Consider the following 27,721-nt stretch of genomic DNA (forward strand, 5'->3'; position numbering starts at 1 on the left):
AGTTATTTTAAAATGATGCAACATACAGCGAGATATATAAAAGCGGTAAACAATTATGGATGCTTTAAACTACGTGTTCTAAGTAAAGAAAAGAAGAAATTAATGTACCTTGGGTCCTCCAGCAATCACCAAAATTTATAAGGTACGAAAAATTAAAAATAAGAAAATAAAATCTAAGATGATGTGCTCCTAGGTGATTAAATGCATGATGCAACAAGTATGTATTTACTAACTATTTTTTTAATTTTTAATTTTTTAATTTTTTGTGAATTGTTTTTATAACTAGTGAAAAATACGAAAAGAGAGAGATACGATTTACTCAAGCAAAGCTTCCAAAAATTCCTTCGAGTCTTGGAAATTTTCGAAATTCCAAAGAGCTTTCCAAATATTCAATTTCCTAGAAAAATTAAACAAAGAGAGCAAGGAAAACTAATTCGAAAAACTAAAAATTAAGGCGCGAAAAATAATTATAGTCCCTGGCAGCGGCGCCAAAAACTTGATGTGCCAAAAATATATATATTTTAAATTGCAAGCGCACAACTCTCATTTTAATATTTTAGATTTGTTCCGCAGAGACTATATAATTTTTGCGATCCTTAATTCTTAATTTAGGTGAACTTGAACTTTAAAGTGGGAGGTGAGAATTTCTTTTTCTAAATCGAATTTTAAATCTACAAAGTCGAAAAGAGAATTTACTCTAATTAAACTAATTTATTACCACTAAATTAATTTAAACTACTTAATAGCAGTGTTGTAAACATCGCTGATGATTCTGATTTATCGGGCGCTTAATCGGTATGCGGCAGCCTGACGATCTTTTTCATGAGATTCGTTAGTTTATACGTTTTCCTCAAACATCGGTCAAAGACGGAGAAAATCGGGTCAAGTACGGGAAAAATCGGGTCCGGCCAAAAAGTCAATTGATGTACAGTGTACATACTTATATCAATTTTGGGTTCTTTTTCACACAAATATCTCTGCTTCTTGTTTAAGAGCGGGAAAGAGATAAAAGGGAAACCTAACATTTTATTGATGTACAAGAATCAAGATTCAGAATCAAGATCAATACTTCAAATCAAGGTACTCTGTAGTTTGTACTCTTGAAATCTTGGTTTAATTTACTTTCACCTCTAACTTGTTATATGAATGTCGAGTACTGATTTACATATAGATAATTGGATATGCAAAAGTTTGAGCATGGTCATTTTTTTATAATTCTTTGTTCAATATTTGGTTATAGCTCACTGGGTCATAGTATTCTTGAGTATTCTTGAGTAATTAGCTTCTCTTTAACTTATATCGTTGTGATATTGTGTTTGTAATTAGTAGTTTGTTATAGTAGTTTGTTGTACATATAGTGAAAGTTGTAATTTTGTTGGTGCAGAATGCAAAACAATGATGACAATTTCAACCCTGGTAACAACTTTGTAGTTAAGATATTAAGTATCCTGGTCGCATGCTTACATTTATTTAATTTAATGAATTTTTATTTAATATATAACAGTTGCGTGGTGGTCTAATTATGGTTCCGAGACACCAAATTTGCAAAGGATGGCAATGAAGATACTTGCTTTAACCACAAGTTCTTTCGGCTGCGAAAGAAACTGGAGTGTCTTTGAAGGGGTTATTTTTTTTAATTTTTTTTGAATTAGGTTGATACTTTTTTATTTAAGTTTTCCAAGTTATCTAATTTTAATCTTCCATTGTCAGATTCATACAAAGAAGAGGAACAGGTTGGATTCGGAGAGATTAAGCAGCCTTGTTTATGTTCAGTTTAATTCCAAACTTATCAATAGGAATAAAAAACTGCAGAACAAGTGTGATGCGTTGTTAGCAAATGATTCTCGTATGGCTCAAGAGTGGATTGTGGAGTGTGGCGATGAAGATGAGTCTGAAGGTTCAACAAACACATTCGAAGAGACAATTAGAGAACTTGACGAAGATGATTTTGATTCAGAAGAAGAACCAGAAATTGATGATGATTTTATGTTCCGTGAAACAGATTTGAACTGTTGGTGGTATTTTGAAGCCTAAGCAGATCTTATAAATAACCATTTTTGTTAATGCTCTAAATATATAGTATGTGGCAAAAAAACTTAAGTCACATAATGTGTAAGTATAGGCTGTTGATTTTTGAGGAAGGCAAGTGCCTGACTGATATGCTAGTTCTGAATTCTGATATATAAATTGGGATGTAATTATAAATGTTAGTGATCAAGTTAATAGATCACTTTTTGTAAACCTAGGGACTTGGTAATATAACCATTTGATGTTGTATTAAATTACTAGCATAAGTTGTGTATACCATATTTATATTTATATATTTAAAAAAAATATTAAAGTACTTCCGATTAGTGGTCCGATTAATCCTTCCGATTAATCCCCGATTTACCGATTAATCCCTACAAGGTACCTTCACCGATTATGTCCGATTAGCGATTTTTGGAACACTGCTTAATAGATCTAATTAAATTAATTATCACCAAAACATTTTTTTCAATTAACTCAAAACTAATATTTGCAGAAAGTTCTACAAAAATTTGGACATGTCATGTTCATTTATTCGACTAGCCAAAAACACAAATACTTGCTAACTACGAAAAATAAATTAGATCTCAAATACCCAATCCAAAACAGATTAAATATATCTATCTAATTTAACTAAAACAAACAAATTATCTTGACTGGGAAAAATTGATACAACTTAAAGCAAACTCTAAAAATTAAAGCTAACACAGCCAGCAACTAAACTATAAACAAAATAACGGACTCGAACAATTGCCATAGACAACAAAGGAAAAAAAACGCGGCTCAGCTAAACAAACACAACTGAGCAAAGAATCAAAACGAAACCCGTGACTCGAGATACAAAATCAAAAGACCTGAACTCAGCAGATAAACCGACAAAAACAAATCGACGACACAGCTCGCGATGACATGGACTCGGAGGCGAGTCGAATTAGCGGAGAAGACAGGGGACTGAAATTTATTGGTTTGAGCCAAACTCAGGCTAAAGCGTTGGTAAAAACGACCACAAATTCAGACATCAGAACTTCAATTAAGACTCTTCTATAACTCGGTGCGATGACTCAATTAGTGACTCGGGGAAACAAAACAGACCCCGACTTGGTCTCAACACCTATTTCGAACTCGGAGAAAGCCTAATGGGGCGACTCATTTGTAACTCAGTCAAACGAAATAACAAACAGTCGGAGGTGTGACAACTCGGCAACATACGAAAACGAAACTCTATAAAGCAAATCGCAGCAACTGGACTCGAAAACAAAGGAGGTTGAACTCGGACTAGCTTGGCCCTGACTCAGTGACGAACATAAGTAAAACAAGAATACAAAACTCACCAACTCGGAGCAAACAAGGACTGTGACTCAGAAGGGCTATTACGATTTGAAAAAAATAGGAAAGGGAGATGTGTGTTTGGATATTTGTAAAGAAAAGGACACAGGGTTTGGTTTGTTTTTAAACAGATTGAAATGGATGTTTGGAAAAGTAAAGACACAGAAGGTAGAAAAAAATAGGGCTTGACATGTGGCTTTGATTTGCAACAGGGGAATAGACGAAGTAAAATGATACGGAAGTTGGATTTTTGAGATTAAAACTAAATTAAACGCTGAAAATTAACTAATTAAAGATTAAGCTACAGTAAATTAAAATTTATTTAATCAACCAAATTCCCAACATAAATTAATTTAATGTAGGAAATTTTAGTTGAGAGTGTAAAATTAGATCTCAAAATTATGCTACCTAAATAAAAGTAAATCTAAGAACAAAAGCTTAAAATAGCTCATTTCACATCCCCAAATTTATTATTTGTTGGATTTAGAAAGATATCATAACTCAATAAACTATAAAGACAACCATAATAAAATACTTGCATTAATATAAAAGGTGTTTACAAAGATGAAGAATGATTGTAACTTTAAAAGTAGATCTACAACTTTTAAGGAAAGGAGGCTACAACTAAAAATGGAAAATACTAGGTTAGCTATGTGTTACTTGGTGTGGTTTACAAGATGAGGGGTGGGTATTTATAGGATAAGAATTAGGGTTTTAGGGGTGCTGGTAGAATCTTGACCCTTGAATGTAGCCAACTCCTATTTTCTTTTCCTTTATTTTCTTTTCTTCTTTTTTCTGCTTCCACTTTTGCCCTTCTTGCATTTTCCTTTTCTTTTTCTCTTTTTTGTACAAAATACCTATAAAAGCAAATAATTAAATTATTAAATTCGGGAGCAAGCAATTAATAGGTATTAATTAATGCAAAATTATGAGATTATCAGGAGCCAAGCCACATATGTATTGGGGCGTCCGCCCTTGTGCTTCACTCTGACTAGAGTGTCCACTTCATCCAGCCTCAGGGTATAGAGGCATCCCATAAGGGGGGCTAGTGGTCACGATCGTCGAGTAATCATACCCAATGGGTTGAGGGTTCACAGGTGCATGTAGCTGCTGAAATTGGGGATTAGTCCCTTGAGGAGCCGGGGGATTCGTCCCTTGTGGCTGAACCTCGGTTGCCCCTACCAAGGTTCCTCCTTGGGTGGAGGATTAGGTTGAGTGTGGTGGTACCTCTACCACTAATGCGATTGTTCGCGATGGGACAAGAGTGACTGTTCCACTATTGTTTCTGCTATTTGTGTTCACCATGGTTGTTGTAGTTTCCCACAAATGGCGTCAAATATTGTGGAATAAAAACTAGAGTGCGTTAGTAATTAATGCTAAGGTTTATGAGTTTCGAGCTTTAATGGTTGCTCTCGCGTTCGGGACTATCGGTCCTTGCAAGATGCATACTTATCTCTGTTTAGTAGAGAATCAAGCCAAAAATGTAGTTCTATGTTGAGGGGTAGAGCTTTTTATATAGAAGTGAGTCTAGGGTTAGACTTGTGTTGGGAGATTTGGTGGACAAGTCTCCAACTTAGATGGCGATTAGGAGTCCTTAAAGGGAAGGAACTCAAGAACTTTCGGTGTAGGACTTTGAGTCCGTTTAGGACACATGTCTCTGCTCTTCCAGCCGCATAGGGCCTGGTCCGTGAACAGTTTGTATTCGTGGACCTTGACGACCTCTGCTGGCGGGCCTTGTCAACATGGGTCGTATTGAGTCTGCTACGAGCTCGGATCAGAAAGGTCTGTATTGGACTTCAGACAAGAGGTCCAAGTGTAATTAATGTGACATTTAATGTGTATTTAGGATGTATTTTCTATCAATGTCAATTATCATTCATTAAAAACCATGAAACTGATCGCCAAATAATTTAAAATTTCATCGTCATGTCCTCAGATCCACCCAAATTCTAAGTCTTAGTTTGCATATTCATATATATGGAGAGAGACCGAGCATGAACTCTTTAAAAGAATCATTATTCATCGATTGACGAAGGTATATATGTTGATTGACCCATTTTTTTAATTTTGACCCGATTTTAACTCGATTTTGACTCGCTTTCTGGGAAAACATTTTTTCGACCGTTTTTGGGGTTTTAGATTGGAAGCATACTGCACGCGATTTGTCGTCCGATTAATCAGCAAAATGACCGATTTTTATAACCATGTATATAGGGGTAAATTCATTGTGTATCATACTCGAGACCTTGATGAAATTAGTTTGGAAATTCTTAGAGGGTGGAGTAAAGCCTTGGGTTATGGGGGATTTGTTTCTCTATATTACAAACTGCCTAAGCGAGAGTTGGAGGTGGGGTTAGTGTTAGTAAAAAATAAAAGAGATGCATTCACAATGAAGTCTTATGATTTGGAGAATGATAAAAAAATTGATGTGTATGTCCTCCATTCAAATGAAGATAAATTGGTACCATTTGAAGATGAACATGTATATGGCGGGAGTGAAGGAGATGATAGCAATGATGTAGGAGATTGGAGTGATGAGATTGATGACTATGACTTTGTAGATAGTGACTACTCCATGACAGATGACGACCTCCTTTTTAGTAAGAATATTGATGAGGAAGTGGAATGGGTTGGTAGACTCTAGCAAGGACTTGGTCTAATTAAGCAAAGAAAGGTTGAGAGGGAGGTGGAAATGGAGTCGGATACTGATATTGATAGTGATGATTTGGATAGCTTGTCAGACAATGAATTGGAAGATTAGATTCAAACTCAGAGGAGGAAGAAAGCATTTCCAGTGTATAAAGAGACAAATAAGCCAAAATGGACAGTTGAAATGGTACTCATTGATCATAAACAGTGCATGGAGGCAATACATAATCATCGTATAAGTGAAGGGAGGCTTATAAAGTTCAAAAAAAGTGATAGAACTAGGGTTAGGGCAGAGTCTCAACCTCCATGTCCATGAACTTTATTTGCATCAATAAACTTTGATAAAACCATGGAAATAAAAAGTGTGGGACCGGGTATATTTTATTCCATTTTATTGTATTCTCTATTACAACTGTATGTGTGTAACGTAATAAACTAACCATTTCTTTATGGCCTTTTGCAGAACACACATGTGCTAGAGAGCAGAAGGGGTTACCCATCAATAGCTTTTTGTCTAGAAAATACCTTGCAGAATTTAGAATTAATCTCAGCTGGCCAATTAAAGCCTTTCACAAGATTGTGTTAAAGGATTTGCAAATTGATTTTAGACACCATATTCTCATAAAAGCAACACACGAAGATTATTAATGGATCCCTGGAAGAGCAGTTCCAGAAGTTATGGGATTATAAAACAGAGTTGTTGAAGAGGAATCCCAACTCTGCAATTGAGATTATGACAGATCCAGGTATATGTTTGGCTTTTCTGTACATTTCTTTTGTATATGTGGTTTTAAATTGACTAACACTACTAGATCTACTTCTTGTAGAACATAAAGGATGTTAAAGATGTTAGAAAGTGCTCTAGTAATGTTAGATATAATCAGAGAGTATTTAATGAGAGGTTGCAGAACACGAAGGAGGATGTGTAAGCTTGGGGAGATAGGAGGTTTACACCTAAAATTAACAAATTGCTTGAGAAATACAAGAAGTGGAGTGGAGGATGTTACTCTACATATAGTGGTTATGATGAGTTTGAGGTCACAACTTACTTCACCAACTCAACATAAGTCATATACGGGGTCAATGAAGTTGGGAACACATATTCCACCAGTCAAGCAATAGAAAATGATTGTGGGAAATCACAACTCACATCTGCACCTTTCTTATTTCATGGAAGAGCTGTTATCACACCTGGTGCTCTTATTGACGCACTAAAGAAGATCAAGGATGAGAAGAAGCACAAAAGTGCAAGACCTTCAATAAAGGATAAGAAAAAGGACCCATGAAGATGCAACTTTTGAACTTTTATATACTTGTGCATTTTTCATGTTTCTTTTTATGCTGAAACACTTCATGTTTGTGTGGAATTGAACTATTTTATGTTATTTATGTTTTGTTTAGAACTATGTCATGGGATGTAATTTGAGGATTATGAACTTAGTAATTAATCAATTTCTTTTACAATTGTCATCATTCCATTACATAATTTCATAACATGGATGCCAAATTTTGAGTGCATAGTCATACATCAGAACCTACATTACTACTACAAAACTATTATTTAGGTAGTTCATATCCCTTTCTCTTAGATTCCACTTCTTTGTCCATCGGTGCAAACAACAGGATCAAGGCAATGATGACCAAATACATAAAAACATGGCTTCTGTTCTTCACCTTCATTTAAACAATAACCTCTAATTTTCCAAATCATCCTCCGACTTCTCTATTTTTCTCAACGGCCCGGGAATTATGGTTCTTGACATTGGGCACACAAGGGGATCGAACCATAAATGAAAGTTACATGAATGATCGAACCATAGATGAAAGTTACATGAATTCATTCCATCACTCTGCAAATTACATGAATTCATTCCATCACTCTGCAAAATTATGAGGTCAAAACTCAAATAACCTTAAGACAAATTAAATTTCATATCATGTACAAACTTGCTTATCATGAATCAGAAATATCCCAAGAATCCCCTTCTCCGATTCGCATCCATCCATTAGCACTGTTGCACTTCCGCACCAATACCAACAACTAGGATTCTTTTTCAAGCTTTTTCCTACAAAATTTATAATGATACATACATCTTTGACTAATTATATAAGCACATGGGCTATGGTATTTGGCGGGAGCTTTTCCTTAATTTTGGAGGGAACTATTTCAGTACAAGACAATAGTATCCCGGTGAAATTTACCGATATGTTGTTTAAATGCCGATTCGCGTTAAGTGGTATACAAATGAAGTTGACACCAGAGAAAGGAGTACTACTTTCAGATCCTCAGGCATGTCAAAGGTTGCTTGGTCGTCTTATTTATTTCACGATCTTAAGGCCTGACATCCCCTTTGTTGTCCAAATTTTATCTCAGTTAATGCAACACCCTACAAATGTTTACATGTTGACTGCTAAAGAACTTCTCATGTATCTTGTTTGTAATCGTTGGCAAGGAATTGCATTAGCTTCTCCATCTGCCGCTCAAACACTGGACATTATAACATTGATTGTGCTAGCTGTCAAGTAACAAGAAGGTTCACTTCTGACTTCTACAAGAAACAACCAATTGTGGCTCGATCAACTGTTGAAGTGAAGACAGTCATAAAACTGGAAGGTATCCAACAGCAGGGCTAGAACAGGACCCGCTACATTTTTATTACTATAAAATATAAATACATGATAAATATTTTTCCAATGCAGGGAAACATAATAATATAAAGAATAACTTGAATCACTACCATTCAGTAAATAAAAATCCCCAGTGCTCTCATTCCGTGCTGACATTGTCGAGTCACAAATCTCTCCATTATTTGCTGAATACTATACCTAAATATTCGGAAACTATAGGAGGAAATTACATACACATCATATGACTGTGTCTGTGCCTAGTCTTCAAGCTCAATAATTTTAACCACCGAAGCATCCCCAAGTTTCTGGCAGATGACAACTCGATCACGCGATTTTATTACCCCAGAGGCCTTGCCATGATCAAGCGCAATCTTCAGGACTGACTCATTTGTAACAGAGTGAGATTCAGCCTGCACATATTGGTATCAAATATTAACATAAAGTATTTATAAATTATAATAGTCTTCTCATGTCTAATCTGCAAACGCATGTCACTCTAGCAAACTATACATGAATGAGTTGTTGAGACCAAGAAATCTAACTGTAATTATAACTGCAGTCACAATACACAAGCTACGTACAAAGGATGGAACAAAATGCATTTAGGTAACTGCCAGAAAAAGAATGCAGAATCTTTTAAACTGGAGCTGTGCGAAAAAATTGGTTTACTATTTCTTGAATGAGCAATGCTCGTACAGAGTATCTTCGTATGTTTATCACCAGATACTGGTATTCTAATATTTTGTGATTTGTAATCATTGATAAGCAAGCATGACTGTCCGAAGCTTTGCACTTTATTGGCTGATAAAAATAATTAAATTAATGATGACAAATTGGTAGAAATCAATGAACCCTACAATTTTTTTTAAACAAGCGTCTCCAGCAGAGTGGAAATAAGTGAATGTATGTTGGGTATATAGACAAGATGGTCGATGATTTACGGATAACCTAATCGCAAAAGCTCATCCCCCACTCCTATCCCTGTGGAAATAAGTGAATGTATGTTGGGTATATAGACAAGATCGTCGATGATTTACGGATAACCTAATCGCAAAAGCTCATCCCCCACTCCTATCCCTGTGACAAGGTCATAGATTCAAATCCTCAATCTCCCTCCCCTTGTACTTTACAAACTATGTAAGCTAACAAAAACGAAATCAATGGAAAGAATGACCTAATCACTATTGCGATGTATATCACGTGTAAAAACGGATGATATAGCATACAGAACATTACAATAAACTGGAAAGGGTAATCAATAGAAGTACCAACCACAGGATTCAAATTATTTTATATTGTAAAGACAAAAAGAAGAAAGAGAAACAAACTTACAGGATGTCGAGGATCAGCAAGCATGGGAAAGAGACCCCTGACAACAAGCGATTGCCTAGCCTACACGTACATAAAGTAAAGAAAGTAGATGTAATAGCTTGTTTCAATAGGATGGTAATGAGATCAACCTAAAGCATTAATTCAGATCTGGAAATATAAAGAGGAACGTGTATGGGAATGTATAGTTAGTTTATAAGTTCATGCAGATTTTATACGAGAATATATCACCCTGAGTCCTTGATATTTTCTTTACAGAAAAAGATGTATAGTTGTATATAGTAAGTTAAGTTCACGCAGATTGCAGATGTGCACAGCAACTATATATTCATATACATTGCGATCAAGCTCTGAGTGTATGAAAGTGTATGAAAATTTTCCAACACTAATGCCCTAGTAATGAAAGCAGAAAAAAATAATTAAGTAGGAAGTGTCCAATCTAAAGCGTTGCCAGGTTGCCACACATCTATATAAAGGACAATTTCTTCAGATACAATTAGGCAACTCACGACTGGATATACTAATGAAGAACAGCACTGAAAGTCTGGAACAGACCAAGCATAGGCCACATCAGAATTCACAACTAAATAAATAAAAGTATCATTACCACTAGTACAGGTCGCCAAACTGTATAAGAAAATGTAGGATAAAGAGTGAAGTACATAAACCTTCAAAATACAATTACTTCGGATATACTACATGTTTATCAGTCCCGAATCCCGGTGTCTTTCTTTCTCCGTTAAAGCTAGTAATGATGCTTGAACATGCACTCAAAACTCATTTGCTTGCTGCCGATGCAATCGAATTTGCCTCCACTTCTCTTAGGAAAATTGTTCGTCAATTTGAGCAAAAAATATTGATTGATTTCTTAGAGTGGCTGTGTACTTTTAATTGGTTCCTATAAATCTAAACATTAGGTAAAAATATTCGTGGAACTCCTATTACCGTTTCCCTTGAATCCCAGATAACATTCCCCAGACACCACTGACGTGCTTTTGTAATCAGTTTTATTGCCATAACTGAGTCTGATCGCACAGAAACAAACTGATGGACGGTAATATATAAAGGAACGTCAAGCTTCCAGTAAGAAAACTATATTTGGTAGCGCTTATAGTTCGAATAATTGGGCCAATAAAATAAAAACAACCAAGGGAAGCAATAGTTAGAATTTTTAGTAAGAAATGCTATGAAATTAATTGCACAGAAACAAATTGATAGCCAGCAATAACAATGATCTAGTGCAAGTTTCCACCAAGAAATTATATATAGTAAAGTTTATATTCCAAGCAGAGTAACTGGACAGATAAAAAATAAACAAACAAAGACAAACTATAAAAAGAGTTGTAATAAGAATTTTACCTCAAATGCACCACTAAAACTCCACCGTAGTTGATTTGTTTTTAGCCGTGGTATGACAACTGATAGAATTGGCATTGTTGGTCTATATTTCGCAATCAATCTACATTCATATATTGTAAACAATTGTAACTAAGGGTGGAAAGTCAGGAACAAACATTGCTGACAGCAAAACAACCTAAATTCAGCCTGATTAAGGATACATGAAGTAGAAGTAACAACAATACCTTGCAGCCTTTCCGGTTGAAGTGAAACATATAATAACAGATGCCTTCACTTTGATGGCTGCACGCACCTAGATGAAAAGAAAAACAGCCTTCAAATGCTCCATAGAATACATATTTCAGATAAAAGCGAGTTTAAACTTGAACAAAACACATATAACACTACAGGGGAACACACACACACATATAATACCACTATCCAAGATAATATACCGCAGAGGAAGCAATTGATTCCAAATGTGTCATTGGTTCTCCAACAAATCTGACAGTCTTCTTGAAGTACATCTCTTGATTGAAAACCTTCTCAGCCTATATATAAATGCAAATGCAATGCTTGTTTAACTATCAAAGTATCACTAAGAAAGTCGACCACACAAGAGGGATAACAATAATATCAGGTAGAAAAAATAAGAAAAAAAAATTAAGATGGCAATAATAGTATCATCTCTCACACATAATACAGAATCATTAAAAGTTGATTTCATTCTAACGATGATTGAACAAAATACGTAAGTAGTGATTCTATACAAATACACCAAACAAAACTTCAGTGGTACACGCTATTCATTTTGCTGTCTCAAATTAAGGTAAAGTCCACTTTATTTTGAAGGCTTGGGCTTTCTTCATTCCATGATTATAGTGGACTCAATCCCTGAAAACTTTAACTCGACTATTTTCCTGTTGAGGGGATAAAAAGCCACTTCCAGGCATTAAAGAAGCATTTTCTACTGATCCCGAAACTGATCCACATCTACATCTTTTCCCTAGCCCTCCGAAATTCTTCAATACTGTGAACTTTTTCTTAGAGTATATTCAGTTTTTACTAGAGGGTCAAGCACATCCAGAAAGGATCAAGGGGGATCTCATCCATGTGCTCACCATGGACTTGGACCAATCGATCTCTCGCTCGTTTACAGTACCTTTGTCAAAAAAAACTTGGAAGTGGTCATTTATTTGGACCCTAAATCAAGCTGCTTAGGAGCTTGGCTGTAACCCGTCTTTGATAAGATGGGCTCTAATCTTATGAATTGAGCTTGAACAGAGAATTCTGTTTGATAAACTTTTTAAGCTCAGTATGAGCTTGATCAATTTAGATGAACAAGTTACGCCTGGCCCAAAAATTTTATTAGAAGCGCAAGCTTGAGCCTGTTAAGAAAAATCTCGACTTCCCTCCTTATCTTTAATAGTAACATTTCAAATACTACAAAATCCAAACACATATTTCAGTAACAAATTTTAATATTAAACAAAAAGGAACAACTGCCAGAAGGAATAAGTTAGCAAGGAAAAGTGTAAAAACACCAGGTATATTATATGTGGCATTCTAATATTAAATACCTCAGCACAAATTCTACCAACAGTAGAGATAGTCTCAACAGGGTACAGTCCACGAAGAGTCTCTGCTCCAAGAAGAATTGCATCACTTCCTGAACAACGGTAACCATCAAAAATAGGTCACAGATGCACAATGCTATTGAATAAGATATTGCAGAGAAGCATATAAAGTTTTGTAGAAAACTAAATTTATTACTACAGGCCTATTTGTTGACATACATACAGGTCAGCAAAATCTCGAGTAACCACAGAAAACAGTATAAATATTCACAATAATGGAAACAATATTTATTCCCAAATATATTTAGCGAAGCTAAGGAACGTGTCATCTGGAAGAAGAATAAAGGCTGTACCGTCCAATACAGCATTAGCAACATCAGTTGCTTCTGCACGAGTTGGTCTTAGATTGTCAGTCATGCTATCAACTACACGAGTTACAACTGCTGGCTTCCCAGCCATGTTACACTTGTTAAGAGCATCCTTTTGAAATAAAAACACCTGTGGAATTCCCAATTACAGTCATAGGTTAACACATATAATACATTAACCAAAAGACCTACGTAATAAGGTACACCTCTAATGGCTTATTTCTGAACAAAAGTGCATAGACAGAATCTGGAAGCATCACAAAATAAAGTTAACCAGTTCTGTGTTTTTTCGGCAGAGATCCTTAAAAAATTTGATTCATTTTACTTTACTGGCTTTAAATTACGATAGAGAAGCTGAAGGTGTAAACACCCACAATGAGCAAAAGCATCAATTAGCGTCCTTGTGTGATGAACGGTATAAAGCCACACAACATTATCACATACACTAAGAAGGAAGGGTGAAAAAGGAAGTGCATGTCAAAAGGGTAAAGAAGGAAATGCAAGTAAAGTAGAAGGGCAAAATGGGACAGAACTGAAGAGAGGATAAAAGAGAGAGGGGAAATGAATTAGGGCATCGATTAATTTGTCAATTGCTATTGTTATTACTTTTGGGAGAGAACGGACCTCTCGAATTGTCCGTAGCTGTAATCTGAGACAAGTATCAGAGAGTATTCTGAACTATTTTGCTATTAACTGATATCTATAACTGAGTAGTTGTTAAGAGTAGTAGCTGGTTCATTACACCTTGTGTCCAAACTAGCTCTAATAAGGATTAGTCCAGATAACTATATAAATAGATTTGGCCAAGGTTGAATAAATTTGTTGTAACAGGTCTGAAGCTGCACACTTGTGCATCATCCTGCAAAATGCAGCACACTAGCACAGACCAACTAAAACGTAACTAAAAGAAAAAAGGTTTGAGCTATCCTTTTTCTTTCCAGTATTTTGGTTTCCTTTTTTGAGTAATATAAATTGCATTCTACAAGAAATTAGCGCATTTATTTGTGTTCTAATAATTTGTGTGCACTTTAATTATTTGACTAGCAGGTGGAAACCAACAATACCTCTCACAAATGTCGGTTACCATAGTGAAAATGGTATTCTTTGCAGGCATAGGTGGATTCTATATATTTTCATAGAAATAGAATACCATGTAAATAATGGCTTTGATCTTATTACCTTTTCAGGGGATATATCTATGCCAAGATTTCCGCGAGAAAAGATGATGCCATCTGCTTCTTGCAGGATCTCGTCAAAATGGGTTAAACCCTAAAATGTATTCACATAAAGTGACTGAAAATTAAAACTGATACTAGAAACTTGTTTTCAAAAGTAAGAAGGAATTTTAACAAAAAAGCAAAGACTAATAGAACCTCGATATTTTCTATTTTTGCGAAAATTTGTGTTTGACTCAGGTCACCAAGCTTGGTTAAAAAATCACGGGCCTGCATCATATGAAACAAGATAATTTACAATAGAGATATAAGGAGCATAAAGTCAAAAACTGGGCAACAGGAGCAAGTGCTGTCTATTGACATCAAAAAGGGAACTTACTTCACGAACATCTTCAGCATGACGTGTAAATGAAAGAGATAGAAAATCGATTTTGTTTTGAGTGCCCCATGTGCTAATAACCTATTTAACAATAAATATCATTAGAGCTTCCTATTTCAAATTAATAACAAAAAAATTACGCAACAACAGACAACCCATAGGGAAGCATAAGTTACATAATATGCACCAACACTTTTCCAAACAAAGAACTGCTAGAACAATAGTAATGACAATAAGTTTCATCTTTAAAAGACATGTGAACAGTAATTAGACTTAAAAAACATGAAATAGTCAATTATACATCAATGGAGCCTAACATACAGGATACAAACCAAAAGGAAAATAATGAAACATGTTATGACAACATATCTGATGCTTAATTTGTTAGAATGAGAATTTCAGGATAGCAATTGTAAACAGGACAGTAAAAGTTATTTTTGCGCGCATGCGGGCGCACACACACACAAGACTATGAGAGCATAATACAATTCTGTTGCTTTACAGGATTAGTGAGGATCAAGGAATTAAACTATTACCAAAAAAGATCAAAATAGTAATAACACTAGAGCAAGAATGGAAAATTTTGAAAAGGTATCACATAAGAATGCAGCACAAATTCATAGGGAAATAAAAGTATGAATAATCACATAAAGTACATGTTTTCAAGACTTTCATTTCGATTGTTTTATGGTCGTGAATCATAATTTATAGTCTGTTTATTGAACAAACAAAACATATGAAGGCCGCCAGCAGCCAAATACATGCACAGTGTGTATTACTTGTGAGCAGTAGTAGAAGTGCTAACCTCCTTATCTTTATCAGAGAGAGTAGGCATTTCAATACGAACTTGACAGGCATGAAGAGTGAACAATGCCCCAGTCAATGTTGCACTGTTTTTTACGGTGCAAGCTACATCATCATTATCCACACTTTTAACCTGCTCAACCAATTTAGTCTCATACATTAAGGTAAACATTAGATTTATTAATTAATATGTGAAGTAACACTTGCCTAGCCAGTCACTAAGTAAAATTAACCTTAACTAGGCAACGGCCAACCAAGCAAGAGAGACTATGTAACTAAGCACGATATTGACAAATAGCAAAAGGAAAAAGATTGAGAGACTATGTAACTAAGCACGATATTGACAAATAGAAAAAGGAAAAGGATGTTGACAATAAATATCCACATTGTAAGTAGACTTCATTCAGTAAGCCTATATTCTTACCTCCAACCAAACAGAAGTTGTTTCACTCCCCGTGAACAGATATTTGCCAACAAATATGGTGTCCCCAACCTTCACAGCCTGCAGTAACATGTCAGCATGCCTAGTAATTATTTTCACTTGAATTTTTGAACATGCAATTACAATGACTTATAATCTTAAATAACAATAATATAATGTCATGATAAGGAGGAGATATGAGATTTGAAACCTTAGCTAGTCCATCAAAGTTAATTGGAAACAATTCGGGAGTGGCATCTTGACCTTGAAAAGGTGTCAAGATGACAGTGTCATCTTGTTTAAGTGAAATGGACTTTTCAACTGTATTGACAACCTGCAGCTCAGGACCCACTGTATCTAGCATAACCTGGAAATTAAGCAGCGGCAAAATACTCATTTTATGATTTTTTTTTCTTAAAACCTGACAACATAATCCACCTCTAAAGCTTTAGAAGAAATATCTATAAAGACACATATTTTGTTCAGCTTCGAATACTTTTACAAATGATGATCTCTATGTCTAGAATTACTCTCTGGTTGTATAATCATTTAATATATTTTCTTTATCTAATTTTCTCAGACAGGTGATGAATGAAATATTAAATGTAGGTCAATGTCGGGAAATTAATTGAAGCACCAATTCACTACAAGTAACCAATCAAAAGAACTAAAACGATTTTAAACTTTATTAGATAAAGAACTTGGCTAATCATTGCCACCACTCGCTGATACCGATTTCATATTGCTGGTGTTGGTATCTCGATAATAGGTGAGATGGGTAATTCTCTTTCAACTCAATAAAAATTACAAAATATCCAAGATTTTATTTTTACATTTTGGTGCTGTTGACAGGAAGATATAAATTAACAAATGTATTTGTACATAGGAGTCATACGAGACAGAAATAGAACATATGTAATTCAAATTTAGAAGCACATACTGCACATAGTTTCTTGGTGCTCTTGACAGACATCTTCAAATTGTTCAAAGTCTCTTGGTGATAAGCGGCATCACCCCACGAAAAATCAAATCTAGCCACTGAAACAACACATGCAGAATCATCAAAGACATTTTTTTCAATTGTTCACTGTTGCAAACTAATCTAACCCCTTGAATACAAATAAAACCAAGGCAAATATGTAAACTGTGGTTGGGACTTGGGAGAGTAAGACTGTGCAGTAGAGATGTTTCAATAAAGACCCGGCTACAATTAAAAAACTCTTATATATGTCACTCCGCATAAGAGACATTTGAACTTATATAAAACCCAAAATGTGTCAAGTTCTTATAATCTTATTGTGTCAATAATTTTTAATTGTTAGTAGCTATTATCATTTACCAGATAGGTTACTCTATTGCATCATTAATAAACCAGAATGTTTTGTCCCAACCAATTAAGAAAAAGTTTTATAAACAAAAAACAGGAAGTAAGCAAGAGATCAACATAATGATACCAGACATTCCAGCTTCAAGGCAAGCTGAGAGAGTTTCAACGGATTTCGACTTGGGGCCCAATGTCCCAACGATCTTTGTCATTGCCGCAAAAAATCTCTGCAAATTTCAATTAGTAACAAAAAAAAACACAACGTAAATTCCCAACTTAATCATTAACAAAAAGAATTGCATGAAAATACACGCGGGGGGTTGGAATAAAAGTTAATAATACTTTAAAAAAAAGAGAGAGAAACAGAAAAAGAACTCACAGCTTTAGAGGGCTCGAGGATGGAAGCCATCCTGATAGGCTCTTCGAGAAACAAATGATTCGACTGCATTTTTACTAATGAACTGATCCAACAAAATAGATGATAAAAAATTGACAAAAATGATTGATTATTGTAATTTATGATGGTTTAAAATAACAGGATGTCAAGGTAATACTAACGTTTTACGTAGACCCTGAGTTATGATGTGTTATGTTGTGTGTGTGCAAGCAAGCAAGCAATTCTGCATACATGTGAATTTTTACTGGACATACGTGGGGAAAATGGGTCACTGTTTACCGAGTTAAGTGCCTGATTATGTGCAACAAATAAAACCCAGTTCAACTCAATATTTATCCACTTACATAATAATCTATATTTTATCTGTAAATTCCAAACTTCTTTTCGACTGTGTTATGTTTTGATTAATGAATAGTGCTGTGCGGGCATATGCTACGTTCATTTTGCTGAGAATCTTTCCTTCTTCTTTTTTTTGCAAGAACGCATTTTTTTAATGTATGTGTCGTTTATTTCACTTTTCCATCTGTTTGTTTGTTTGTTTGTAAATTTTACTCTGCCTCATACAGCCAGGCATTCCAAACATTGCTGTAATGATTTGAGTTGACAATACAATAAAAAAAAATGAGTCGACTACTCATAATAAAGTTAAGCAAATTTATAATTTTCTGCATTCTGACTAGACAATTCACTAGAAAATTGCACTACTATCACAAAGTTGAAACTTCTGCATGATTTCTAACAGTTGATAGTTTTGCAGAATTTTGTCAAACACGGTCTATATAATTTATAACCATTTTCCTGGAGCTTCAAATCAATCATAGCAAGAGTCCAGAACAGAACTGTATACTATCATAGCAAGACTTGTTTTCATGCCAACAGATACTGAATCCCACCAGTGTTCATCTCAAAAAATTTCATGTTTATGTTAGTAGAAACTTTGAGTGCTTAGAAAAGTCTCAGAGCAACCCAACTACCTCACTTTCCCTGCACATGGTAACAAACTACCAACCATGAACCCATCCACCTTATTTTTACAAATTGACAGAGTTCACTAATTCTCTTTTTCTTACCTTTTTTTTTATGACAGGGAGGAGGCAGTTGAAATGTGCTCCGCAAAATTACAGACTATGTGCATAAAAACAGAGGATCCAAGATTCCAGACTTCAAACTTCCGGCCAATGGATAGGGTATGACTCTCATCTTTTGCTCTAAAGTCCTATTATGTTCTTCACCTTTACAGGGATCTTATCATCCCTTCTACACTACAATTCCATAAAATTTATATCCTTCATGCTTTCAAGGTAATTATCAAGTTCAGAGAGTTACGACCCATTTCCAGTTCTTGGATATCACTAAAAATGCTACAATCTTAAAGAAATATGTAAATGAATCGTGACAAACTTGTCTTGTATTTTGCCTTGAATTTTGAAAGAGGACATAAATGTTATGAAATTGTAAAGTTTTGGGAATGATTAGGATCTCCCCAAAGCCAAAGGGCATGATAGGCGTTTTAAGCAAAAGACAGAGAGTTTCAATGCATTCAGCCAAATGTTTTGAGTTTGGGGGATTCAGTTTGGTTCTCTCTTTCATGCTTTGGAAATTTTTGGCTCAAACTCGTCTCCAAGGGCAATCATTTTGAACATAGAATCAACTCGAAATGATAGCCCTTGCAGACGGTTTTTGAGCGAAAAATCTCCCGGATTGAAAGATAGAACCATCTCATCGGATTGTGACTCACCACCAATAGCCCCGCATATTCAGCAGTAAAATGGATGTTTGGCTGAATGTGATGCTATTAAGTTGATGTCCTAGAGACAAAATTTTACTAGCTCATTAAAAATCCTACGGATGTTCAAGGTTCCTTTTTGACAGATCAGAAAAAACCCATGACTTTATCAATCTTACTTGAACTTGACATATGCCATGTACTGGATCCTTATCCTACTATAGTTTCCAATAATTTGTAGTATTAATCTTCTTGTTTCTACTGTTAATTTATGTCTATTAGTTCTATACTCCAGTAAGAACTTACAAGAGTTCAATCCTACACACTTCAGAACTTTCCTGAACATATATTATAACGAAAACCTTAGAGTACTTTTAGTGATTTTTCATAACTAAGGTAAAATATAGATGAAGGTGTTTGCGCATGTTTATTTCCACCGAGGCTGCCATGGGTTTGAGAGTTTTGAGTTTTGAGTATGTCTACTCCATCTTCACCATACATCTTTGAAACTAACAAATCAAAGGCTACCAATTTTGATAAGATGAATTATGTTGACACTTAATGGACCTTTGACAGGGACATGCGCCACAGCTCCCGCAAACAAATTGGCTTGTCCTATCACAATTCACCCAATTAAACAATTGGTTACCCTCTTTTGGCACATTTACAAACTTATTCAAAAACATCTGGGTCATACTTGTGTTTTACTAGATCAGCAAGGTCAAATAATAATATATGAAGTGCGGTCTGGGATGCATAAGTTGGGCTTTGCAAGATTTTAAGTAACTGTTTAGGGGCTGTAGACCTTGGTAAATCCATAATGCAATGGATTGTTATGAAGATTATTAGCTTGTTAGAGAAGTTTGAAGTAATTGCTTAATTGATGTTTATGCTGGCACTTGGGAGCTCATTCTGAAGATTTTTTATTTGCCTGTAACCGAGGAAAGGACTTCTGCAACCGAAAGCAATTAATATGATAAAATAGAAAGTTTGAGACTACTTTCCACTTTCATGCTACACTTTGATCTACGCATTCCAATCTCTTAGTCTAATACTCCTAATTTCTTGTTTACGTCATCCAAACATTTCTATTGTTTCTCCGGTTTCTAATCTCAAGATCAATAACCTAGACCTAGAATCTGGCATGTGTTGATTATAATCTTTCATACATCGCAGATCAAGCTTATTCACCTTCAACAGAAACCTGAGGTATCATCGCAGATCAAGCTTATTCATCGCAGATCAAGCTTATTCATACAGAAACCTGAGGTGAAATAGGGTAATCTACGATCTTATTCACCTTCAACAGATCAAGGAAAAACTTTACCAGCCTTGCAGAAAGAAAATATGAGGATACAAAAATGTAACAGCAGAGAAGTACAAAAGCCCAGCAGTAAGAATAAAGACAATGATTCAGCATTTTTAACCAAGACAGTACATAAATAATCTCAAGGATAATGAATAATTGTTAAATAAATATTAGTATATAAATTACCGATTGCATGTGCAAAATAAGAGTATTAATCATTATATATAGTATATGTGACTATGTATTAGCTTATTATAAACAAAGAATAATGTCACTCAGACATACTGAAAATGGCGTTCACCCAAAGTAACTCAAGAAGTGATGTTAGCCACTAAAAGAGTAAAGATTAAATCAAGGGATTTCGGGGTTCGAGGTTCTAGGTCCCAGTTGTGGTGGTGTTTACCTGTAGTTAAACTTATACCTGAGATCAGCATGCTTGTGGACATGTAATAGTTTTTCTCAAAATTGTTGCCAGCCATTAAATACAAACTGAAACAAGTGAAACATCTCAGGGAAGAGTATAAAACATTGATTATATAGATAGGTGCCAATACTTTACTAACGACTATAAATGTGTTCCACTAAACTGAGATTGCTATTAAAACTTGTATATTTTCATTGTATATCTTTTGAATTTTATAGGCTGCACCTTTTTTCCTAGAAGGAAAACATGTAAATTAAGAAATTCTTCTAGAACTTAAGATTGTTGCATGACAACCAACGTCTTCTCATTTGACATGCACAAGCTATAAATAGCTTTTACTTTACACACAAATCGCAAACTTTAATTCAAATGAAAAGGGAAGAATGTATGCACAACTACGAAAACCATATGTGTTGATACTAATTCCTTCTACATCAGCTACTAACAAAACAAATATCAGGAATAACATTTACATAGACATAAAAGGCGCTAAAGTTGCAGGCTCATACAGAATTATGTAAAGAAAATTGCATGTTATTGTAAGTTAAGGTACAATAAATCTTTCAAAAAATTATTTACTATATACACTAAAACAAATATTGAAAAAGAATTTGCACTGAACATTCGCCTCTGGAAAGAAATCAAAGTTTGTTACGTACAAGCATGATGATTCTCACCATAGTGATTTTGAGACGTATGTTCACCCAACATTTGAGCATGATTTGAATTTATGATCTCAACTCTATCCCTCACATTGGCAGAAAGGCTACCGGTCATTTATATAAGATGAATTGTGTTGGAAGACTGATTTTTGCCAACTAATTTGTGTCTTAATGCTCACTACTCCCAAGCTTGAAGAATGTTTGCTGGCCAATGAAAGGATCTCTCGAAACACAGGAAAACTACTTACCTATATAATCAACAGAGAACCCCTTTTTTTTAAAAAACAAACTCTGTTTTAATAGTTGAGGCCAGATACAAGCTGATTTTAGGATGCATGGTCTGCCACAGCAGGAATGGAGTTACTCTTGTAGGCTGAATAATCATTGCTAAAAGTGCTACATGAAGATTCCTGGAACGAGATATCATTAAACTCTCTACCAAACCTTGAAATATAATTAAGACCCATAAGAAGTTCTGTAACTGCAGCTTCCGTCTTTTCTTGATTAGCAAAATAAAGGGTCTGCACCAGAAGCACTGTTATACCAGAATACCTTGGCTGCTTCTCAAAATTCCGTTCTGAATGCCACTTAATCATGTTATGAGCAAGTGGAGCCAACCAGTCTAAAATTTTTGCAATTGCCAAATTCCATTCTGCAGCAAGGTAAGCATCATAGACTGATGAAGCCAATGTTTTAGCAAACAACTTAAGCTTCGCACTTAGAGATGTTCTGACACTGCTAGGTAACATATTGTACAGGTCATCTCTTGCATCAAGGCTGATCAAATGAGGAGAGCAAGCTAGCTTCTCAATTAATATGATAATATTTGCATAATGAAGAGCTAGAGCAGCAGCACCTAGAGTAGATAAAGGAGCATCCAAAAACCTATGCTTTAAAGGGGATGCTTTTATATTAAGAGAGTTTCCGCAGGATGAAACAGTACTAGTATATCTCTTTTTATCCATTTCATCTTGAAAGAGGCTGCCTGGCTTCGAAGAGAAATTGGTGGCATACATGCTGTTCTGCATCACAGGAGAGTTACTTCCGCTTGTCATGCATCCTTTAAACGGTCCTGCATGAGCTAATCGTCTTGTTTTTCCTTGAGGGGGCTTTCCACATAAAATCGATGACTGATAAGGAGTATGCAATTTATTTTTTTGACCTTTCTTTACACTACTCAATCCCAGATTTGAAATTGATCTGCCTAAAGGCCCTGAGTATAACCTGGAAGGTTTATTTTCTGATGGGTGAACAGAAGAGTGCAGATGGGCAGAAACTGAATGGCTGCGAACAAGGCAGTCACTAGTAACAGTTTCGTAACCCTTACTTCGCAAAACAGAACTCAACTGTTTTTCCCCAAATACTTGTTTAATCCTCACAACTATTGTAAAAAGGGCTCTCAGCAAAAGCCGGAGAATGTAGTCATACGTTTTAACCCAAGGAGACATCTCACGCAGATTTCTCACCTCCTGACGTTGCCACAAGACTTTCTGTTGAAACTCAAGCAACTTCAATTGATTCAATCCAACACTAGAATGCATTCTCCTAAAATTCTGCTCAAGCTCAGCAAGCACTTCCAGCTCCTGAAACAACTGTGAGCTGACTGCAGCATACCTCTCCAATTTCTTAACCTTTTTCTCCATCTTTTTCAAACCATACTCCCATCCTAACCAATTATGACCCGTATTAACAAAATCATCAAAAATATTATCAAGATTATGATACGAGGAATCTACACATCGCTTCCCAAACCTAGCAACCGATTCGGCCACAGATCCCAAACTCTCCAGTATCTCCGCAAGAACAAGCTCCAGAAGATAATCACCATCGTCCGAGACAAGCTTTTGGATCCCAGGAGACAAAAATATATCTTCGTGCAATCTAATAATCTGTTTTTCACTTAAACAATGCCACAAATTAACCACTTTAGACATCAAAGTTGAAACCTCGAATGTCAAAATTCCAATCACAGCCTTTTCAGGCTCCATGACACTGCTTTTACGCGAATTCCGCCACAAATTACCAAACCATGACTCCAATACTGTATCGCCCTTCATTATAGAAAAATCAAAATACCTATAATCTCGAAAGAACTCTAATCTCCCTGCATCATAATTCATAAGCACGACCTCAATTGGAGCTAAAACAAAACTATTTAGCTAACCAGAACCCAAAACCTAAAATACAGAACCTCAATTGGAGCTAAAATACTTGTAAAACAAATATATATATATAAATAACTTAGTTAAAACACAAACAAAAACAAAATCATTGAACTAGATGTAATAACAATATGAATTGTAATAGTGAGATTGCAATTAGTGAGCAACTATAAAATAAAAAGAAGCCATAAATACATGATAAATACATGAATATAAAAGTGTAGAAAATTAAAATTAGGAAAGGTAGCAGAGAGAAGTTACCGTTGATTGGGAGGAATAATACATAGAGGTAGTGGGGGAATGTTCAGATCGACCTTCACAAAAGTTATTTATTTCAAGGGAAGAGGAGAGAGAGTGACGCGTTACGAATTAAAAAAATGGTTATGGTTCGTAACCACTGTTCTAAAAATATTTGATTTAATAATAATTTCCGATCAATCCGATTTTTGAAATTCGAATAGTATTTACAATTTTTTTTATTATAATATATATAATTATTTATTAAAACTAAAATACTATATCATTAAAATATAAAGATTTACAGAAGTTATGATATAATAAATATATACTTGTTAATAATCTATTAAATATAATTTAATATTATAATATATCCTATTTTTATTCCGATCAATCCACGGTTTTTGATTAATCCTAAAGGCAGCTCGACCGATTTTCACCAATTTCTGATTTTTACAACATTGTTCGTAACTTACAAAACAAACCATCTGCAGCATAGGGTTCGCACAAATGATAATAATAATTGTCAAATTTTTTTATTAATTAAATGAAATTTTTATATTTTTATAGTTTGTTGGGATTGTTGGTAAAAAAATATTTGAAAGATTTTTTGGCAAAAATAATGATAAGTTTATTGGGTTTTTGGTAGAATGGAACGGAAAATGTGTACGGCATATACAACGTCATCGTAAATTAAATCACAAATCAAACTCTGGTGCACTCATGTATTCTAAACAAATATCAAATGACCAAAAACTCCTCCCAAGAGCTAACAGAAGGATACGTCGTGACCAATCACACTGTCACGAAAGTGTCATATCACTGATGCTGCTACCCTACAACTAATTAACTCGGTATACCCTATATCACTCTAAGACCATCTCCAACCCAACTCTAAATATGCACTTCTATACACCAAAAACAAATTTGTTCCATTTATATACCACCACTTTATTAATTTTAACTTTTACTTCTGTACTTTAGTAATAAAATACTCCATATAGTACCGGAATTGTGTAAAATTTAGTGTTAGTGGGTTAGAGTTGAAATTGAAAATAATGTAGTTTTCACATTATCTTGGTGTAAAAATTTCACCAAAATAGTGTAATGGGTTGGGGATGCTCTAAGAGTTTAAATAAAATAATTTCGCAAAATTTAAAATCACTTGAAACATATATATCATATACTCTGAACAGATATGTAAAACAAATAATTTCTAAAACCACTGAAAAAAATATCCGAATAATCTCAAACAAAACTGAAACATTTCTAAGCAGAATTAAAACAAGTAATTTAGTATTGTGAAACAGACTTGAGAGGGAGAGAGAGAGAGAGAGAGATTCAAATATTTTCAAATAGAAAGAGACACATATTTTAAATATTTCATAACAAAATTATATGAAAATTTTGTTATTTCATGAGTTGATTACTTGTCGTTGAACAAATATTACCCAACAACTAGAATACTCGGTTAGATAATGTTGTGCATATGTTGTGTACTTGATGATTTCATAGACAAAACACCTAAGTAGATTTTACTTAGTGAAATAATGTAGCACTCGACGAATAAGAATTTTAGTCCCGACGGATAACTCATTATAGTCCCGACGGATGATGACTTATTATCCATCGAGTGAGTAGCTTATGTAATAATGAGTCTGTAGCACATTTCTGCATACACCTTTGTATAGATTCTGTAGTAGCATAAAAGTCATGTTGACTTTAACTAGATATGCAGAATAGGTTGATCAATTGTACATAGATGATGTCTTGTAATTCTGCATAAATGAATTGAAGTCAAGTGCCAAAATAGCTACCGACGGATGATTAACAAAGCTATCGACGGATGATCAACAATCCGACGGATGATCATGAACCCAACGGATAAAGGATTCAAACATCAGTTGACAGTGACAACTGGTCACATGCGTCGGGATGTATGCAAATGGAATGAGGAAGCCTATTAACTGGGTAATAGAGAACAAAGTAACAAAGCATTAGAACCGATAGTTTTTATAATGATTCTATCTTTTGACTTTGTAATCTTGGTATTATATAAACCAAGAAGTAGCAAATAGAAACTAAGATCTGAGATTAAAAAAAGTGAGAAATATTTGTAAGCAGAATTATTAGCATTTCTCTGTATTCTCAGTAGTTAAAATTTGTAAGCAGCTGTGAGCATTCTTGCACACAGAGTTCTCTCGATATAATATATATCTCTGGTGGAATTGTTTAAATCCACCAGAAAGTTTTTAAAGACTCTTGTTTTTAATTACTTATGTTTTGATTCACTTAAGTTTTAATTCCGCATTGTGCTAATCAAAACACTTATATTTGTATTCGAGTTTGAACATTTTTATTTTGAGAAAAAGGTTCAAGAATTTCATTCAACCCCCTTTCTGTAATTCTTGCTATATTGTTAAGGGACTAACAATTGGTATTAGAGCAAACTCTTAATCAACAAAGAGTTTAAAGATCAAAACAATTCAGCAAGATGAACAAGAAGGATGTTGGAGTCAAGATTCCTTTTCTAGATAAAGATAATTACCATCATTGGAAGGTAAAGATGCATCTTCATATGCTTTCTCAAGATGAGGCCTATGTGGACTGCATAGAAAGAGGCCCTCATGTTCCAATGAGAGCTGGAACAGGAAACGAGCCATCAGTTCCCAAGCCAAGGCATGAATGGTCTGATCCTGACATTGAACAAGTCAGGAAGGATAAAAAGGCCACGAATATTCTGTTTGATGGAGTTGATGCAGACATGTTTGACAACATTATCAACTGTAAAACTGCCAAGGAAGTCTGGGATACTATACAGATAATCTGTGATGGCACTGAGCAAGTTAGAGAAAATAAGTTGCAGCTCTTGATTTAGCAATATGAGCATTTTCACAATGAGGAAAGTGAGTCTCTCACTGACATTTTTAGTAGGTTTCAAAAACTACTAAATGCTCTTAAGTTGCATGGAAGAGTCTATCAGACTAAAGACTCTAATCTGAAATTCCTTAGATCTCTTCCAAAGGAATGGAAACCAATGACAGTCTCATTGAGAAACTCTCAAGATTATAAGGAGTTTACTTTGGAGAGACTGTATGGCATCCTGAAAACCTATGAGCTTGAAATAGAGCAGGATGAAAGGATGGAGAGAGGAAAGAAGAAAGGAGGATCCATTGCACTAGTTGCTGAGTTGGGAAAGGAGAAGGAAGTGAAGATGGAAGCTGTTGAATCAACTTCAAAGGTCTGTGAAAACAAGGGCAAGGGGCTTGCAGTAGAAAGTGAAGATTCATTGAGCCAAGATGACATGGAGGACATTGATGAGCACCTAGCATTTCTTTCCAGGAGATTTGCCAAACTCAAGTTCAAGAAGAACTTTGGAGCAGTCAAGCCAAATAGAAATATGGTGGATAAGTCAAAATTCAAATGTTTCAAATGTGGCTTGGCAGGGCATTTTGCCA

At 34.9% G+C, this 27,721-nt stretch overlaps 2 protein-coding genes and 2 long non-coding RNA genes across 4 annotated transcripts; 2 read left to right on the forward strand and 2 right to left on the reverse strand.

Annotated features, from left to right (window-relative positions):
* The first annotated feature begins 6,365 nt into the window (after positions 1-6,365).
* LOC141692616 (uncharacterized) lies at positions 6,366-7,476 on the forward strand. The gene is made up of 2 exons (XR_012562862.1): positions 6,366-6,749; positions 6,831-7,476. It is a non-coding gene; the product is annotated as an uncharacterized LOC141692616 (long non-coding RNA).
* Positions 7,477-8,618: 1,142 nt separating this feature from the next.
* Positions 8,619-17,958, reverse strand: LOC141692475 (pyruvate kinase 1, cytosolic-like). The gene is made up of 16 exons (XM_074497334.1): positions 17,726-17,958; positions 17,477-17,573; positions 16,963-17,060; positions 16,234-16,389; positions 16,026-16,103; positions 15,603-15,734; positions 14,798-14,878; positions 14,617-14,688; positions 14,423-14,512; positions 13,229-13,373; positions 12,879-12,967; positions 11,754-11,849; positions 11,544-11,611; positions 11,320-11,419; positions 9,964-10,023; positions 8,619-9,041 (listed from the first exon to the last, which is right to left on the reverse strand). The coding sequence occupies exons 1-16, from the start codon at positions 17,792-17,794 to the stop codon at positions 8,889-8,891; spliced, it is 1,584 nt and encodes a 527-aa protein (XP_074353435.1). The 5' UTR covers positions 17,795-17,958; the 3' UTR covers positions 8,619-8,888.
* Positions 17,959-18,490: 532 nt separating this feature from the next.
* On the forward strand, positions 18,491-21,366 carry LOC141692547 (uncharacterized). Its single transcript, XR_012562845.1, has 3 exons — positions 18,491-18,736; positions 18,831-18,930; positions 20,646-21,366. It is a non-coding gene; the product is annotated as an uncharacterized LOC141692547 (long non-coding RNA).
* A 321-nt stretch (positions 21,367-21,687) lies between these two features.
* Positions 21,688-24,406, reverse strand: LOC141692448 (protein PSK SIMULATOR 1). The gene is made up of 2 exons (XM_074497292.1): positions 24,288-24,406; positions 21,688-23,968 (listed from the first exon to the last, which is right to left on the reverse strand). The coding sequence occupies exon 2, from the start codon at positions 23,919-23,921 to the stop codon at positions 22,191-22,193; it is 1,731 nt and encodes a 576-aa protein (XP_074353393.1). The 5' UTR covers positions 23,922-23,968; positions 24,288-24,406; the 3' UTR covers positions 21,688-22,190.
* Positions 24,407-27,721: the final 3,315 nt, after the last annotated feature.

Source organism: Apium graveolens, chromosome 10, assembly GCF_009905375.1.
Source record: "Apium graveolens cultivar Ventura chromosome 10, ASM990537v1, whole genome shotgun sequence".
NCBI lineage: Eukaryota > Viridiplantae > Streptophyta > Magnoliopsida > Apiales > Apiaceae > Apium > Apium graveolens.

What these genes read in the sequence shown, in the direction of transcription:
- LOC141692475 (XM_074497334.1), bottom strand. Translation starts at nt 17,794, where the DNA reads ATGCAGTCGAATCATTTGTTTCTCGAAGAGCCTATCAGGATGGCTTCC. An exon ending in TCCTCGAGCCCTCTAAAGCT is followed by an intron (nt 17,574 to 17,725) that starts GTGAGTTCTTTT and finishes TGAAATTTGCAG; the next exon opens with AGATTTTTTGCGGCAATGAC. An exon ending in TTGCTGATCCTCGACATCCT is followed by an intron (nt 9,042 to 9,963) that starts GTAAGTTTGTTT and finishes CAATATGTGCAG; the next exon opens with GCTGAATCTCACTCTGTTAC.
- LOC141692448 (XM_074497292.1), bottom strand. Translation starts at nt 23,921, where the DNA reads ATGAAGGGCGATACAGTATTGGAGTCATGGTTTGGTAATTTGTGGCGG.